We start from the raw sequence: 15,518 nt of genomic DNA on the forward strand, positions 1-15,518 counted from the left end.
GGGTACAGTGCTTGCAGAGTTTGGGATCCTAGCACTCACATAACACCACATCTGTAACCCTGTACTGGGGGTGAGGACAGAAGGGTCCCCAGGGCTTGCTGGCTAGCCCGTCTAGCTGAAACACAAGTTCCTGTTTTAATGAGAGACTCTGTCTCAAGAAGAATGATATGGAGGGTATAGAGAAAGACATGGACTATCAAATCTATAAATACTACATGCACTTGCACAAGTGAATGTGCGCACATGCAGGTGTGCACGTGTGTGTACAAGCATACAGAATACATGTCAGGAATATTTTCACAGGCTCCTAGAAGCCTGTGTGCCCTCCTTTCCCCTCTGTGGTCCTAGAAGTAGCAGCCTGTTCCCTGAGCCTGCCAAGAAACATCCTCCCCTTCACTCTCTCCTAATCACCCGTGCAGGGAGGAGAAGACGGAGCAGCTTGCAGATACCAGACACGAAGTGGACCAGCTGGTCCTGGAGCTTCAGAAGGCCAAGCAAGATGTGAGCACAAGGCCTGGGCTGAGGCTGGGGTTCCCCAGTAACTGATCCCAGGGGGTCAAGAATGTAGCACGGGACTTGTCCAGCAAAGCTGTTCAGTTGTTGTCCTGAGCCCTTCCTCGAGATGCCAACCGTGTTTCTTAGTGAAAGTGTGGGAGACCATGCAGGGTGCATGGACATCAGGAGATCCCGTGCTGTAGGGATTTGATCCTTTCTTCCTCAAATGAGTGTCTTAAGCTGGGGTTTCACCTTCTTGCGCCTACAGAATATTCAGCTCGCTGCTGATGCCCGGTCAGCCCGGGCCTATCGGGATGAGCTGGACTCGCTGAGGGAAAAGGCGAACCGTGTGGAGAGGCTGGAGATGGAACTGATACGCTGCAAGGAGAAGCTGCACGATGTGGACTTCTACAAGGCTCGCATGGAGGTGAGTGGCCACCCTCCAGGCAGAGTAAGGCGGCCAGACAGGCTTCCCTCCACTGCTGTTGGGCACAGCCACCAAGCATGTGTTTTTGGAGGATCTGAGGAGAGAGCAGCAGCCGCTTCCTGCACAGCCCACCTGCCTGGGTCCTTCCTGGGTCTCCCTCGAGCCCTTCTCTCATCTCCAAATGTTGGGTGGGTGAGGGGAATGGAATCGACTGATAAACAGCAGCCATGCTTTGTAGAGTTTTCTTCCTCCACTTTATGACTGTCTTAGGGTTTTTATTACTGTGGTAGATGGCGTAGCCAAAAGGAACTTGGGGTGGAAAGGGTTTATGTTATATTGCGGCTTGCAGTTCATCGTTGATGGAAGTCAGGACGGGAACCTTGAAGCAGGAGCTGATGGAGAAGCCATGACTTCCTCAGCTCAGGCACCACCCACAACAGCCCTCTTAGATCAATCTCTAATTAAGAAACTGTACTGTAGACTCAGCTTTAGGCCATTTTTGGAGGCTTTTTTTTTCAGTTGAGATTCCATTTTCGCAAATGCCTCTTGCTTTTTCAAGTTGACATCAATGATGACTTCTGTCTGTGGTTTTGTTTTGGTTTTTGTTTGTTTGGTTTGTTTCTTAAGGCTTGCAATTTCTGGGTTATTTGCTAGGCCTCAGTGTCCGCCATCCATAAAATAAAAATACTGCTTCTAATGAAGTTTAAAAAATGAGCAATGTGGAATGCAGGTCCCCTCATCTACCCCTAGGCAGTGGAAGCCCTGCCAGCTGTTAGCGTTACTTTACTCACTGCGTTTGTAAGTGCGGGCACACACAGGGTATGTGTGGAGATCAGGATGACTTTCCAGCCTCTGCCTTTCCTACCTTGTTGAGGTAGAGAGAGTCATTCCTGTGGTTCTGCTGCTGTATTCTCCCCCAGACTGCCCGGGTGCCTGTGCCCCTGCCCTCCCCAGACTGTCCGGGTGCCTGTGCCCCTGCCCTCCCCAGACTGCCCGGGTGCCTGTGCCCCTGCACTCCCCAGACTGTCCGGGTGCCTGTGCCCTTGCCCTCCCCAGGCTGCCCGGGTGCCTGTGCCCCTGCACTCTGCAGGCTGCCCGGGTGCCTGTGCCCCTGCACTCTGCAGGCTGCCCGGGTGCCTGTGCCCCTGCAGTCCCCAGGCTGCCAGGGTGCCTGTGCCCCTGCACTCCCCAGGCAGGCTGGTCTGCGAGCCTCCATCCTGTTCTCTCATTTCTCACTGTAGGAGTGTCATAACAACAAGCGTGTGCCACCTTGTCTGACCTTTTGAATTTTTTACAAAAAGATTTACCTTACTTTTAATGGTGTATGTGGGGGGGGAGCAGGCTGTGTGCATGCATGTACAGGTGTCCACAGAGGTTAGAGGTGGTTGTGAGCTGCTCTATAGAGACAGGTGCTGGGGACTAAACCAATGAGCTGCCCTTCCATCCCCTTGTGTCTAGTTTTGATGTAGGTTCCAGGGATTGCACTTGATTTGTCAACCTTACATAGCACTGGGCTATCTCTCTCCCTGCTCCCCCCTTGAGAATGGGTTTTGCCTCCCTGCTCACACTGGCTCCAGCTGTCCTGCCTCAGCTTGGTAGCTTCTGGGGTCACTGAGCACAGGTCTAGGGGCCCTTTGTCATCCCTGCTGTAGGACTTCTCTTTCCTGCTGTCACACTTGTCCTCCTGCTGCAGCCAGGGTTGCTGAGGTGAACCCTAGAGGATGTGGCTGAGCACTGCTTCTCAGACTCAGGGAGTGTCCCCTTGCGGAATGTCAGTAGCTGGATGACTCACCCTCCTCTCTGCTAAGAAGACATCTTAGATGCTGAGCAAGGAGCTAGAGCAAGGGCCCTGGCCTTCCTTTGTCTTGGGAACAGCTCCATGGCTTACTGCCTCTGCCCATGTTGAGAGGTGTACACTCTGGCCTGGGCTCCGGGTGGAGAGTGTGTCCCAGTTGGGCTTTGTTGCTTGTTCAGATGCCACAGATGGAGCCTTAGGCACAGTCTTGTACAGGTTTCCTAAACTGCTGTCTCGTTAGCTATTCATGCAGTTGGGACTTTAAAAGGTCCCCAGACAGGGTCAGGAGTACGATGTGATGAGCAGGACTCAAATACCAGAGGTGGGCAGGTTCCAGATCCAGACTCCACATTCATTTCTGCATTGTCCCAATGTTCTCCCGTGAACATGCAGATAAACTACTGTGTTAGGAGCTGCTGCTGCTGGTGATGATCATGCTGATGATGCAGGAGCCCTGCTCTCTGCAGCAGGGCGAATCTAGACATTGAATGAGGTTTGCAGGGAGTCTCTTTCCCACCCATGTTCTCACCACCTGACTCAATTGAGTACAGTAACACTTTTTATATTATTGATTCCATAAGTTATTATGAAGTAAGTAGTTTTATTAACAGTAAGAAGAAATGCATTTGTCTATATGAGACCTTGCAGGGCAGGTGATGATGTGTGCATGGGTTGCAGAAACTGTGGGGTCAGAGCTTCCTGGTGAATTGGGCCTGAGAGGAGAAGTTTGCACATCTGTGCAACATGGTGCCAGGACTCAGGTAATGGTGGGATACACAGCATTAGATGGTGGGTCACTAGCTTAGGCTTGTCTCCAGCCAGCTCTTACAACTTAGACTAACCCATTTCTATTCATCTGTGTGCTGCCCCGAGGCTGGTTTACCTCATCTATGAACTTCTCAGGGTGCTTCTGCCTTGAGACTCCTCAGACTTCACCCTTCTTCTTCCCAACATTCTCTCTGCCCTGAAAATTCTGCTTAGCCTGTTAACTTTTTTATTAACAATGAGAGCCACCCATTTTCACAGTGTACAAAAGGATTATTCCCCAGCAGTCTAGTGGGTGGAGTGGTGGTGTATATCTCAGAGGCTCCTTTGGGCTGGCACCTAAGCCTCTCCCTGCTTTCCTGGGTCCCACCAGAAAGGCCTTTCTGGGAAAGGAGCTTGGTTCATGCTGCTGATGGATACATATTCTCAGCATCTGGAACAGTCCTGGCACACACCAGGAGCTGAAGAATCATACTTACTAGATTCTTTCTTGGACAGTGCTGCATTTGCAGACCTGGTAACGCTGTACTTTCTGTAGACATAGGCTGTTCCGGGCCACCACTGGCCTGTGCACCAGTGTACTTTGGCCCTAAGGTCAAGTGCGGTTTGGAGACTTTGGGCAGTTTGCTTTCCCTGAAGGTCCTGGTGTTGTCTGGGTCTGCAGGGATTGAGGTAACTGTCCCCGCCCCCCCCACCATCAGAGGACTGGGCCCGGGCCCACCAGCACCTCTGATGGAAGAAGGAATAGTAGGGTTTATCATCCAAAGAAATAGTGAGCTCCAGGTTCAGTGAGAGACTGTCTCAAGAGAATAAGGTAGAGAAAAACAGAGGACAGCCAGCATGCTACTCTGGGTGCACTTGCTTATAACTGCATACATGGTGAGTTGTTTTCTAAATTCTCTCTCTCTCTCTCTCTCTCTCTCTCTCTCTCTCTCTCTCTCTCTCTCTCACATATACACACACACACACACAGAGAGAGAGAGAGAGAGAGAGAGAGAGAGAGAGAGAGTAAATGGAGAAAGGAGCCTAATAAAGGGGCTATTAGCCCTTTGAATAGGTGCATACCTGGTTGGCCACATCAACTTAAGTATGAAACAGAAATGCTAGTTTGAAGCTATGAAACACCTTCCCTGCATCTGAGCTCTTCTTCTCAAGCTGTGGCCTGAATCAGCTGAGGGACCTGTTAAGAACACACATTTCAGTCTGGAGAGACAGCTAAACGGTGATTAAGAGCACTGGCTGATTTTCAGAGGCCCCAGGTTCAATTCCCAGCACCTATGTGGCAGCTCACAACTGTCTAACCCCAGTTTCAGGGTATCCAACATTCTCTTCTGGCCTCTTTGGTGTGTGGTGCCCAGATAAGAATGCAGGCAAAACACTCATATAAAATAAACATACACATTCATCTTCAAAGGTGAGGGTTAGTGTTGGCTCAGTTGGTAATGCGCTGCTCCGCAGCAGGAGGAGTTTGGACTGCTCCTGTGATCCCAGCACTGGGGAGGCGGGTATAGGAGGGTCCCTGGGACTTGCTGACCAGTCAGTACGTTTTTAAAATAAAGTAAAAATGTCACTAAGGAGACGCTTAGCTCCAGCCTCCGGCCTGCTTGACCTGTGGATTTCCATTCCCTAACACACAAATTACAGGCGTGTGCTGCCATAATACTTTCCTCTAGAGGCTCTGGGCTGTGGGGTGCTCACTTCTATAGGTAAGAATTACAGAACTTAATACCTGTCTGTGGTCTGCTCTGTCCGTGCGGGCTTCCAACCCTGGGTGGGGATTCTACCTTACATAGCAACAGGCATGAGATCTTTGGGAACCCCTGCACCCATTGAAAGAAACCATTGCTGTGTAGAGTTTTGTTTTTTGTTTTTTGGGTTTTTTTGCTGTAGGGAGAATGCAGGGGGGAAGCCTGGGGGTCACTCTCCTTGGGACTGGAATAGATCAAGTTAGTTATGATGAGCAGGTGAGCAAGCTCCTCTAAGCGAGAGTCTGGCTTGCTTAGCTGTCACATTCGCACCAGCTGTCCCCATTTGTGACACTCCTCTGTAACAGTGGGTGGGGGGTGGGGTGACTGAGCCATCCTTTCTGGTGGATGATGATGAAGAGCACACACCAGTGCAGATCCCCAGAGGAAGGACGTGTCAGTGCGGGTGGAGGAGGAGGAGGTGAGGAAGAGCTCGGGTCCGAGGGCCATAGCCAGTTGGATTTCATGAGTAAAATCTGGATCACAGATTTACAGTTTGTTCTTAAGCTGCAACAGCGTTTCTGTGGTTCCTAGTCTAGTTCCCGGAAGAATGGAAACTGCATACAGGGAGCAGTGTAACCACCCTGGAGACAGGGAAAAGGTGTGGAATGGGTGCATAGCTGGCCCCTGTGGCTTCCCTTTGAAAACAGTGGGCCTCAGGGCCCCTGCCTAGGACAAGAGGGTCTCTGTCAGGGTTGTAGCGTAGTGGCAGCCTGGGAGTTCTTTCAGTATTTCCTGATTGGCTTAGAATTTCTGCCTAGGGGCTGGAGAGATGGTTCTAGTGGTTAAGAGCACTGGCTGTTAACTCAGAGATGCTGAGTTCAATTTCCAGCACCCACATAGTGTTCACAACCATCTATAATGGGATCTGCTGCCCTCTTCTGGTGTGCAGGCGTACATGCAGGCAGAATACTATATACATAACAATAAATCTTTAAAAAATTCTGCATAAAGCAGAAGGCAGCTGATCAGATACTGCATAGTGGCCGAGGTCTTCCATGTGCTGTGTAGATGAACAGCTTTCTAGGAAGTGCTAGTTTCGAACTAATCAGAGGGGCAGAGACCCAGCCGTACACTGTTGTGCCAAGTGCTGGGCAAGTCTTGTCCTGTTACGAAAAGAGGAGTATGTCCTGCTCTGGCCTCCCAGGCACAGAGGCATGCCTGCAGCAAGCTTATTCTAGCCAGCCCTTCCCTGTAGAGAACCCCGAGTGGAGATAAAAGCCCTGGAACAGGTCTTGCAGGGAAGCGGCAGCCAGAGACATGGGTGGGTCACTGGCAAGGCCCTGGTCCTTAGGAGCTGAGTTAATGACCAGTTCCAACGTGTTTCATTCCTGTAACCCCCATTTTCAGATCACACCTCTAAGATGACAGCAGGGGGTCCCAGGGTAAGGAAGGGACAGAGTTTGGTCATTCCTGCCCTGACCCCAGGCTGACTTACTCCCCTGTACCCTGAGGTACCCTGAGGTTCCTAGCTCTTCTACATGTGTCTGTCACATTCAGTGGGAGATGGCGCCCAGTGCCTTGAGCTTTGGGCTGGACCCTTTCCTGCTTTCAGATCTCCGTCCCATAGGAGCCTCAGTTAATGTGTCCAGAATCACTGCTCTCCATGCCGGCCTGTGCCTGTGGAGTTCAGTCATTTTCCTTGCACTTGTGCAGGGTTCACGTCCTCTCTTTTCTCCTCACCTCACCCCACCTGGGTCAGGCCCAGGGGCCCATCCTCTAAACCTGTGTTCCCACCTCTTGGCATGTTGCTGTCCTCAGTAGGTATCTGAAGTCTGTGCATGCCTCTAGTTGACCTCTCTTGGTTTGCTCTGGTTGTTCCGGCCGCTGTACACAGAAGCCCTCCCTGAATCTAAACTAGCAATGCTGCTCAGTCCCCTGGCCTCTCCAGTGGTCCACCATATACTTTACGTCACCGGAATGACTCCATGCTCTCCCTTTGTCCTGCACTCAGTGCTGCCCCTGACCCCCCACTGCAGCCACCGCCCTGGGTCTCTGCAGCTGACTTCCCAGGTTGTCTGCCTCTCCTTGTGCTCGTTCATTCAGAAGTTGTGTCTTTAGGGCCAGAGTGCAGGGCTGGGTCTGTGAGCTCAGCAAATCCTGTGCTTCACATTTCTTCTATAAGCCCCCCCCCCCCACACACACACACTCTGGGTGGTGTGTGAAGTATGGTATTACTGTGATATATGTTCCTGTCTGATTCCTGTCCAGACTCTATGCCCAGGCAGATAGTATGTGTGTCTCTGATAGTGAGGCCTCTGTCCCAGTGACATTCTTGGCTCGCAAGCCAGCAAACTGTAGTCTGTAGATTAAACCCAGCCCACCGTTGGCTTTTGTGGGTACAGTTTCATTGGCACACAATGCCCCATTCTCTGGCCCCAACATAGTATTGCTTTCTGGTCCTTTATGGAGCAGATGTGCAGCGTGGCCTTTGGGTGAGCGGTAGGGACTATAGAACACGAACTGCCTTTAGCTCTAGGCCCACCGTACTATTTAAGGCCCACAGTGACCCTGTGAGGTGTAGCAACCTCCTTTCTCCAGACGAGAAAAGGCGGCACAGTTGCTAAGCAAGTGGTCTTGGATCGGAATGTGGCTGGCAGTCTCCAGAGCCCTGAATGGCTGCCAGAGAATGAGGGGGAGCCTTGGCCATTAAGGAGAAGAAAAGGGGGTAAGGGTGTTGCAGGAGAACTAGAGGTGTTTATGGGGGACCTCAGCCTCCCACAATTCATGCACAACTAAGCAGTCATGTCCCAAGTGAGGAGTATTAAATTCCAGGGAGCTGGCTGAAGGGAACTCAGATGCTGGCTGGGCAGTCTTCTGTTCTTTCTGTCTTGGGGTGTCCTTTGTCCCTGTTGGCTTCTGGGCATTGTGATGAGATCTGTCAAGTTGAACAGGACAGAGGGGACCTTTGGTTTCTGCTCTGGTCCCTACATTTCTTCAGGTCAGGCCTTGCTTCAGGTGTGCAGGCCTTCAGGGTCAGGGTAGAGCATACCCTGCCCTTGACTCTCCATGGCAGCGGGGCTAAGAGGGATAGAGACAGGGCAGGAAGGAGCAAGAGGCCTGTTGCCATGGGTCCCGTGGCCCAGCTCTTGCTTCCCTCGGCATCCCTGGGCTTTCTGTTGCAGAGGACGCCAGGAGCCCTGTGTGTTGCAATCCCAAGCTCACTGGAAAGGAGACTTTCTTTGATTCCGTATCCCTTTTAGTGTTTGGTGTTCGTGGGGGGTCACGAGGCACTCTGGGAAACAAGTTAATTTTTGTTGTATGTGTTTGTTTTCCAGTGTTAGGGACAGAGCTCAGGGCTTCATGTATGCTAGGCAAGTCCTCCACTGTTCAGCAACACCCCTAAGCCCTTGCCAAACAATTTTTATGTGTTAACAAGGAGCTGCTTTGTGGGCGAGTGCTGGATTGAACTTTGTCCTTCCCAGGTGTGAAGTGCCTGTGACTGGACGGCTCGTGAGTTCACGCGTTGTGTAATCAGAGTTGTGTATGCATTATTAACCCACATTTTCGCGTAGGCAGTTATCCAGTCTGAGAGTTCCTACAGCCAGAATTCGTGGCAGAAGTGGAGTTGGCCCACGGCCCCCTCAGTTACTCTTTCAAGTCACTTGGGGATAGGACCTTTAGTCTAACCTATGGCTGTATAACCACCCCAGCTGCAGGCAGGGCAGGGTTGGACTTGATAACAGCCTTCTGGTTGGGACAGATAGGTGTGCCAGGCAACTGCCCAGAGCCACGGAGTCAGCTTCTCAGCCCTGCAGACCGCTAGTGAAGTCCTTGGCCGTCAGGACCTTAAGTATATAGCGTCTTTCCTGGCCGGTTGTTGTCCTGTGAAGTGGTAGATGTGTAAGGCAGGGTGGAATGTCATTACCTAATACTGGGGACATTGAGACCAAAGCAGAGGCAATTTGAAAGGTGTTTAGAGATGATTCTGTTGGGTGCTCTCCCTGCCTGTCATAGTCTCTGAGTCCTTCAAGGGCCACCACATAGGCTACCACCAACTCCCCCTTGCTACACGACTCAGTGAGCAGAAGCATAACAGTTCCTTCCCCAGAGTTCCCGAGTTGGGGAAGAGGACAAGGCAGCTACCTGACTTAGTGAATAGGATAACATAGACTCCAAGTCCTCAGAGAGAGTCGTTCAGGATGGATCTTGAAGACTAAATAGGAGTTGACTGTGCATACAGCCTGTCCTGTGGTTGTTTACCAAATCAGAATAGCGAGGCTGAAATTGGGGCAGCTGAGTAGACCTTGTTAGACACAGGATGGACAGTGACCGCAAAGATCATGCCGGACATTGGCTGATACCAGACCTTCTGTGTTCTCTGTCTTATGTCATTGGTGGCAGCGTTGGCCTCTTACTCACCAGAGGCCCCTGAGAAGCTGAGGGTCATGGAGAAAAGTCTGAGCCCACAGCTTAAACAGGAACTTCAGTCTCAGCCCACAGCAGGCCTGTGACTTTGGGCACCTTCCTTCATGCACTTGGGTTGTTTCTCCATCTATGGGAAGAGACTGGCCCTGCCTGCCCTCTGAGGGGTGCTATGAGGAGTAGCTGAGAGAGAACCAGCCCCAGTGATGGCGGTCTTTGTTGGCATGGAGACTCTAGAATCAAGGAGCTGCGTCCCCAGGGCCAGCTTTGACCACACCCATGTCCGTGAGTGTTTTCCTCCCCCGGGAAGCTTGGATTCAGGCCCAAGTGGGAGAATGAGCACATGGTGGGTAAATTCAAGCTCCATCCTTGGTCCTTGTTGCAGGCTGTGAGTGGGACAAGTCTTGGGAACCTTCCCCACCAAGGAAGGTGACAGTTCCCGGTGTGCACTATTTATAAACCGTGAAGACATGAGAGACATGCAAGCCGCTCCATTCCTACCCCCCACTCAGAACAGCAAGTGCTGTTGAGAAGGGCTCATGGGACATGAGCGGCTCAGGACAACAGGGTCTGACAGACATGGCCTCTTCCTATGATACCAGCAGAGACCAGTTTCTACCTGCTTCTGTCTGTAGGATTTGTATTTCCTCTGCTGCGACTTGACTGGCCCCTACTTAGTTCTGGGCTCTGTCCCCTCGGCAGCCTAGCCACCCCCTTCTCTTCCCTGTGTTAAAGGAAACCAGACCAGAGGTGACCCACGCTGTCAGTAGAGTCCACTTTCCAGTGGGGTCCAAGTTGAGGATCATCTGACTGACTGTGGAAGACCTTGAGGAAGGGTTGCTTTCCCAAAGTTTCTTATTATCTGCTGTGCCGGGGAGCAAACCCAGGACCTTGTGCGTGCTAGGCATTCATTCTGCGCTGATCTGTACCCCAGCACTATTTTATATTTTCTTGATTCTTGAACTTTTTTCTTTGAGAGTCTACGTGTCTGGCTTCAAGGGAATGCGTGAGACTGACAAGGGCCAGATGCAGAGCTTCCCACAACATGTGTCCCTCACCTGGTTGTCTCGCTCCAGGGGCCTGAAAGTACTTTGTTTGGAAGTCCTAGGGTCATGACCCTGGCCTTATCTGATGGCTCTCCTGTTGGTGTTTGCTCTTCAGGAACTGAGAGAGGACAACATTATCTTAATTGAGACCAAGGCCATGTTGGAGGAGCAACTGACCGCCTCCCGGGCTCGCAGTGACAAAGTCCACGAGCTAGAGAAGGAGAACCTGCAGCTAAAATCCAAGCTCCATGACCTGGAACTGGTATGAACGAGGCGGGTGCCGTGTGCAGGAGCCGTGGTGGGGGTACAGGAGGGGCGAGCTCCTCCGGTGTGCCAGCTTCTGAGTTTGCTGCCTCCCAGCAGCTTGTGGGTTAAGAGAAGAGCTTGCAGCACTCAGTGGCTCAAGGGCACTTAGTGCCTTCAAAACAGCTAGGACCTGACTTACGTGTTGCTTCTGCAAGAGTGAACACGTGTGTCTTTTTCAGGGGTCCTCAATGGCTCTTGAATGGGTTGAGCACTGGCATGTCATCTCGTCATGGCACTTGAGGGTGCGGAGACCTACCTTAGAGCTGACAAGTTGCCTGTCGCCACAGTGTCACGTGGCAAAGCACTGTTCCTTGTGCTCCTACGTTCAGAGCGTTCACTGGGACCTTAGAATTTCCTTCTTGACCTAAGTTGGCCAGGTCAAGGGACTCTCTAGTAGAGGTCCCTGTTGCAGTGGGGCCCTGCGAGGGGTGTTTGAGGGCAGCTCTCTGTCTGGAAGGAAGCATTGTATCCTGAGTGGATGGTAGTCCTGAGACGAGTTGGCCCTCTCTCTCACGTTCCCTCTTTCTACCCCAGGATCGGGACACAGATAAGAAACGAATCGAGGAGCTGCTGGAAGAAAACATGGTTCTGGAGATCGCGCAGAAGCAGAGCATGAACGAGTCGGCCCACCTGGGCTGGGAGCTGGAGCAGCTGTCTAAGCATGCAGACCTGTCCGATGGTAGGTAGCGCCCAGTGCTGGGGCTCAGCCCCACCGAACCACTGCTCAGCCAGGAGCTGGGCCCGTGACTGCCTCTGCGGCTTCGTTATAACAGCCCATCCATTTTCCACAAGTAAATGTGATTTCCTCAAGTGCCGTTTGGAGCTGTTTCATTATGGTCATCCCCAGGGGGAGCATGAGTGGCCTGGCAGCCCCGATGCCCAGAAGTCAACTCTAAATGAAGTGCTGGGATTTCTGGGTTTCCCATATGGACACTCTGAAGCTTCCAGATCACAGCTCTTTGCTGATGACAGAAAGCCCTGACACCAGAAGTGTCCCCAGTGATCACTAATCCTTATTATAAATGGACCCTGGATATTATTTGCCCTGTTCATTTGCATAATTGGGCAGGATGGATACAGCCTCTCCTTTCTCCCTGGTGGGGATGCTAAGTGGCCACTTCTCCCTAGTCTCCGGCTCTTTATGATCCTTATGATCTTGGGGGAAGGGGAGGGAGGAGAGTCATTCTTCCTGGCTCGCACTGCTGCCCTCTGCCGGTACCCTGAGATAAGCTGTTCATTATGGGAAGGGTGGGGGACCCCAGTCAGCACTGCAGCAGGAAGCTCCAGCGCCCAGCAAACAATAAGCCAATTCCTGTGTTTGAAAATAGCCACGTTCACCTTTCCCATGCACCCGACTTAACAAGTTAGTATTGACTTAGCACTTGACAGAGCAGGCTTGGGCATTTGGCTTGTTTTAGGTTTGAAAGATAGCAATAAAAATTCCCTGAGAATACTACCAAGGTCATTTCTTCCAGTGCTCTTACTGGCTCTGAATGTGAAAGCCTTGCATTAGCTTGTTTCTGTGGACACTGAACTGTGTCTGCTTTGGTGCCTGTGTACCAAGCTGAGGTGCCTAGGAGCCACACAGGGTGGGTGGGAGAGGGCATTGTCTATGGCTCAGAAGTTCAAGTCCACCAAGAAGAACTTCTGCCCCCTGGTGGACTGTAGAAGCAGCGCAGGCTTTCGGGGCCAGCGTCAAAGACCTGGTCAGTTCATATTGCTTGGTGTAGTTTATGAACCCTTTAAGTCAATGGCCATGATAGATTTTTTCTTTTTTTTTTTTAATTTTAAAAATTAGATTTACTTATGCATGTGTGCATACCTGGAAGTGAGGACAGTTTGTGGGGATTGGTTATTCATCCACCCAAACCCCGGTCGTCAGGCACCTTTACTCCTTGAGCCATTTCACTGACCACATGATGTTGTGTGCGTGCGTGTTTCTGCCTGCGTGCATATCTCTGTACTACTTGCATACCTGGGGAGTGTAAATGCAGAGACATTTACCTCATCTCACCGAGACATCTAAAGCAGCCTTGCATGTATTGTCTGACTTTGCTTGAACGTTAACTGTGAGGCTGGAAGAAATCTGCCCAGGTTCTAGCCCAGGCTGGCAGCTACGGGCACTGCTTTGCTTCACTCATTGTCAGCTGGTCACTCTGCCCTCCATGCTGGGCAGCCGAGATGCCCACTGCTCCTGGAGTGGGCACTGAAAATGCCTTCAGCCCTTGAGTCAGTCGAGTAGCGGTGTGGTGACCCAGGTTCCCATTGGTCCCATGATTGGCGCCTACAGTGTAATCTAGTTTCTTCTTAAGCTCTAGATTGAGTGGACCCAACTCTGCCAGCAGACGCCTCACTCTTGGGCGCTGAAGCAGCATTTCCAATCGGATGAGAATGGAGAACAAGAGGAATGCCTAGCTCTTGGGGCTCGGCTTGTGCCAGAGGGTGGAAGCAGGGGCTCCTGAAATGCTAGACCCTGACTGACTTGGCACTTCAGCCTCCAGGAAGTCCTTCGTGTTCGAGCTGAACGAGTGTGCCTCGAGCCGCATCCTGAAGCTGGAGAAGGAGAACCAGAGCCTCCAGAGTACCATCCAGGGGCTGCGGGACGCGTCGCTGGCGCTGGAGGAGAGCAGCCTCAAGTGTGCGGAGCTGGAGAAGGAGAACCAGCAGCTTAGCAAGAAGGTGACCTCCCTGGGCGGGCACGGGGCACCCAGTGTGCGATGCAGGAGATGGCGTGCCTCTGGGCCTTTAACACACCCACTGCCAGGCTCCAGGGAGACGGCGATCATTTCCTCACTGGTGGCTCTCCTAGGAACTGTGTCTCCTGTCTGTGTTCTCTTGATTTGCTCCTTAGTCCCATATGAGGCACCTGGTGTGGTGGGGGAGGGGAGCAAGGTCTGCTGGCAGGAGACCAGTCCCCAGGAATCCTGCCTCTGCTGCTTCTCTCCTCTGCACAGGGCTTGGCCCAAACCCTCCCGCTGTGAAAAGGACCTTCATGGGACCATCCAGCTGCATTTACCCTCATGGTCCTTAGAAGTATGGATTGTCATGTGACATTTTAGCTGCCAAGTGATTTGTTCTTCCTTTAGAGAACAGGAGACACCCCTCTCTCGTGTCTAGTGGTGCAAAGCGAAAATGGGAGAAGTGAGCACATGGTTTGGTCTCTTGGGCTTTTGCGGTCCCAGGACAGGGAATGCCCTTATAAATGGGCATTCAGTGTTGGACAGAATGAAAAAGAGCTGACATAAAAGAAGATGAGACCTTCCCACTCTGTGGGTTCTCAGGAAAGCCCGGGCTATCTTCTTACTGGGCTAGGGACAGTGTGGGTCACCTCTGTTCTATAGACTGTCCTTTGTATACAAACACATGCAGTGAACACTGCCACCAGCTCTTGCCCATGTCCAGTCCTACCTTCTGTTTTCCCTAAGCCCTTTGGCACTTACCAGCCCTGTCCTGCTGTGTGGTGCCAGGAAAGCCATGACGTCCCACAGAGTTCCCAGTGGTTAGGGACTAATGGGACACTAGAAGCGGGGGTGCTTTTCCCAGACCAGAGTTGTCCTGTGTCCTGCCTATAGAGTGTGTCTGGCAGCAGTCTGCCCAGCCAGTAGAGGAGGCCGTGTCTGTCTTTATACAGATCTGAACATCTTTTGGTCCTAGTTCCTTGTGTTTGGTGAGTAAGCACTTGAGCACCAGTAGGAGGTCACACTCAACCAGCTCAACCCTCTACCCCCCCCCCCCCCCGTTTCCTTTCTGTTACCCCCAGTCATCCTCTGTGTGGTAGGGCTCACCAGAGTCCTTGCAGTTTCCCTGCTGGGTCCTTGAGACACTGCCTCCCTCCAGTCTTTGTGCAACTTTATACCAGTGTCATGGAGATGCAGTTCCTGTAGCCAAATAGGAAAAGATTTCGTATTATCGGAGGAAGAGGGCCCCGCTTGCTTTGGGGAGACGTCAGGAGCAGCTGTCCGAAGTGTCTGAGCCCCAGCAGTAAGGACAGAAGCTTTCTCAGGCTCACGAGCCTGTAGCTACCTCTCAACCCAGCATAGCCAGCTTGCTGGAGGGTGGAGGGGTTTGCTGTCTTCAGTAAGTGATAGAATGCGGGACAGAGAACCAAGAAGGAAAAAGATGGAGGTGACCCCAGAGCAGCTAAGCAGGACCCAGGAAAATCCCATGTTTAGATAGCAGCGGCAGCATCGGACCAAAGACTGGCATAGCTCTCTAGGAGTGGGGTCGAGCATATTTGCGGGGGGCGTGGTGAGATGAAGGCCAGAAGGAATGGTATTCAGCAGAGCTGGGGACCTCATCCCACAGGCCTGGAAGTATGCATAGAGGGGCATGCATCCAGCCCTTCTTAAAGGTGTTAGGCCACACTGACCCCTGTGGGCTGGCACTCTTCCATAACTGACCCCACTTCTTCTCATTTTGCCCCAGAGCATGCTCTGTGCTTGGCCAACTCGGCCTCCCTTCTGCATGTCAGGTGAGATAGGTGGTCTTGATTTTGGAAAAGACCTGTATGTGGCACATTGTGGCATCCTTCTGGAAAGCCGTGACCTACATGGCTGGATGAGTCACACCTGCCC

The 15,518-nt window shown here is 51.9% G+C and overlaps 1 protein-coding gene across 2 annotated transcripts in view; it reads left to right on the forward strand.

Annotated features, from left to right (window-relative positions):
* Ccdc88c (coiled-coil domain containing 88C) overlaps nt 1-15,518 on the forward strand; it is a 127,596-nt gene that overhangs the window by 65,559 nt on the left and 46,519 nt on the right. For both annotated transcript variants that reach the window (XM_038337617.1, XM_038337618.1), the window contains exons 9-13: nt 420-501; nt 764-922; nt 10,754-10,900; nt 11,479-11,623; nt 13,439-13,623. In XM_038337617.1, coding sequence (XP_038193545.1) covers nt 420-501; nt 764-922; nt 10,754-10,900; nt 11,479-11,623; nt 13,439-13,623 — 718 coding nt within the window. The remainder of the gene's footprint in view (nt 1-419; nt 502-763; nt 923-10,753; nt 10,901-11,478; nt 11,624-13,438; nt 13,624-15,518) is intronic.

This window comes from Arvicola amphibius, chromosome 7, assembly GCF_903992535.2.
Source record: "Arvicola amphibius chromosome 7, mArvAmp1.2, whole genome shotgun sequence".
Taxonomy (NCBI): domain Eukaryota; kingdom Metazoa; phylum Chordata; class Mammalia; order Rodentia; family Cricetidae; genus Arvicola; species Arvicola amphibius.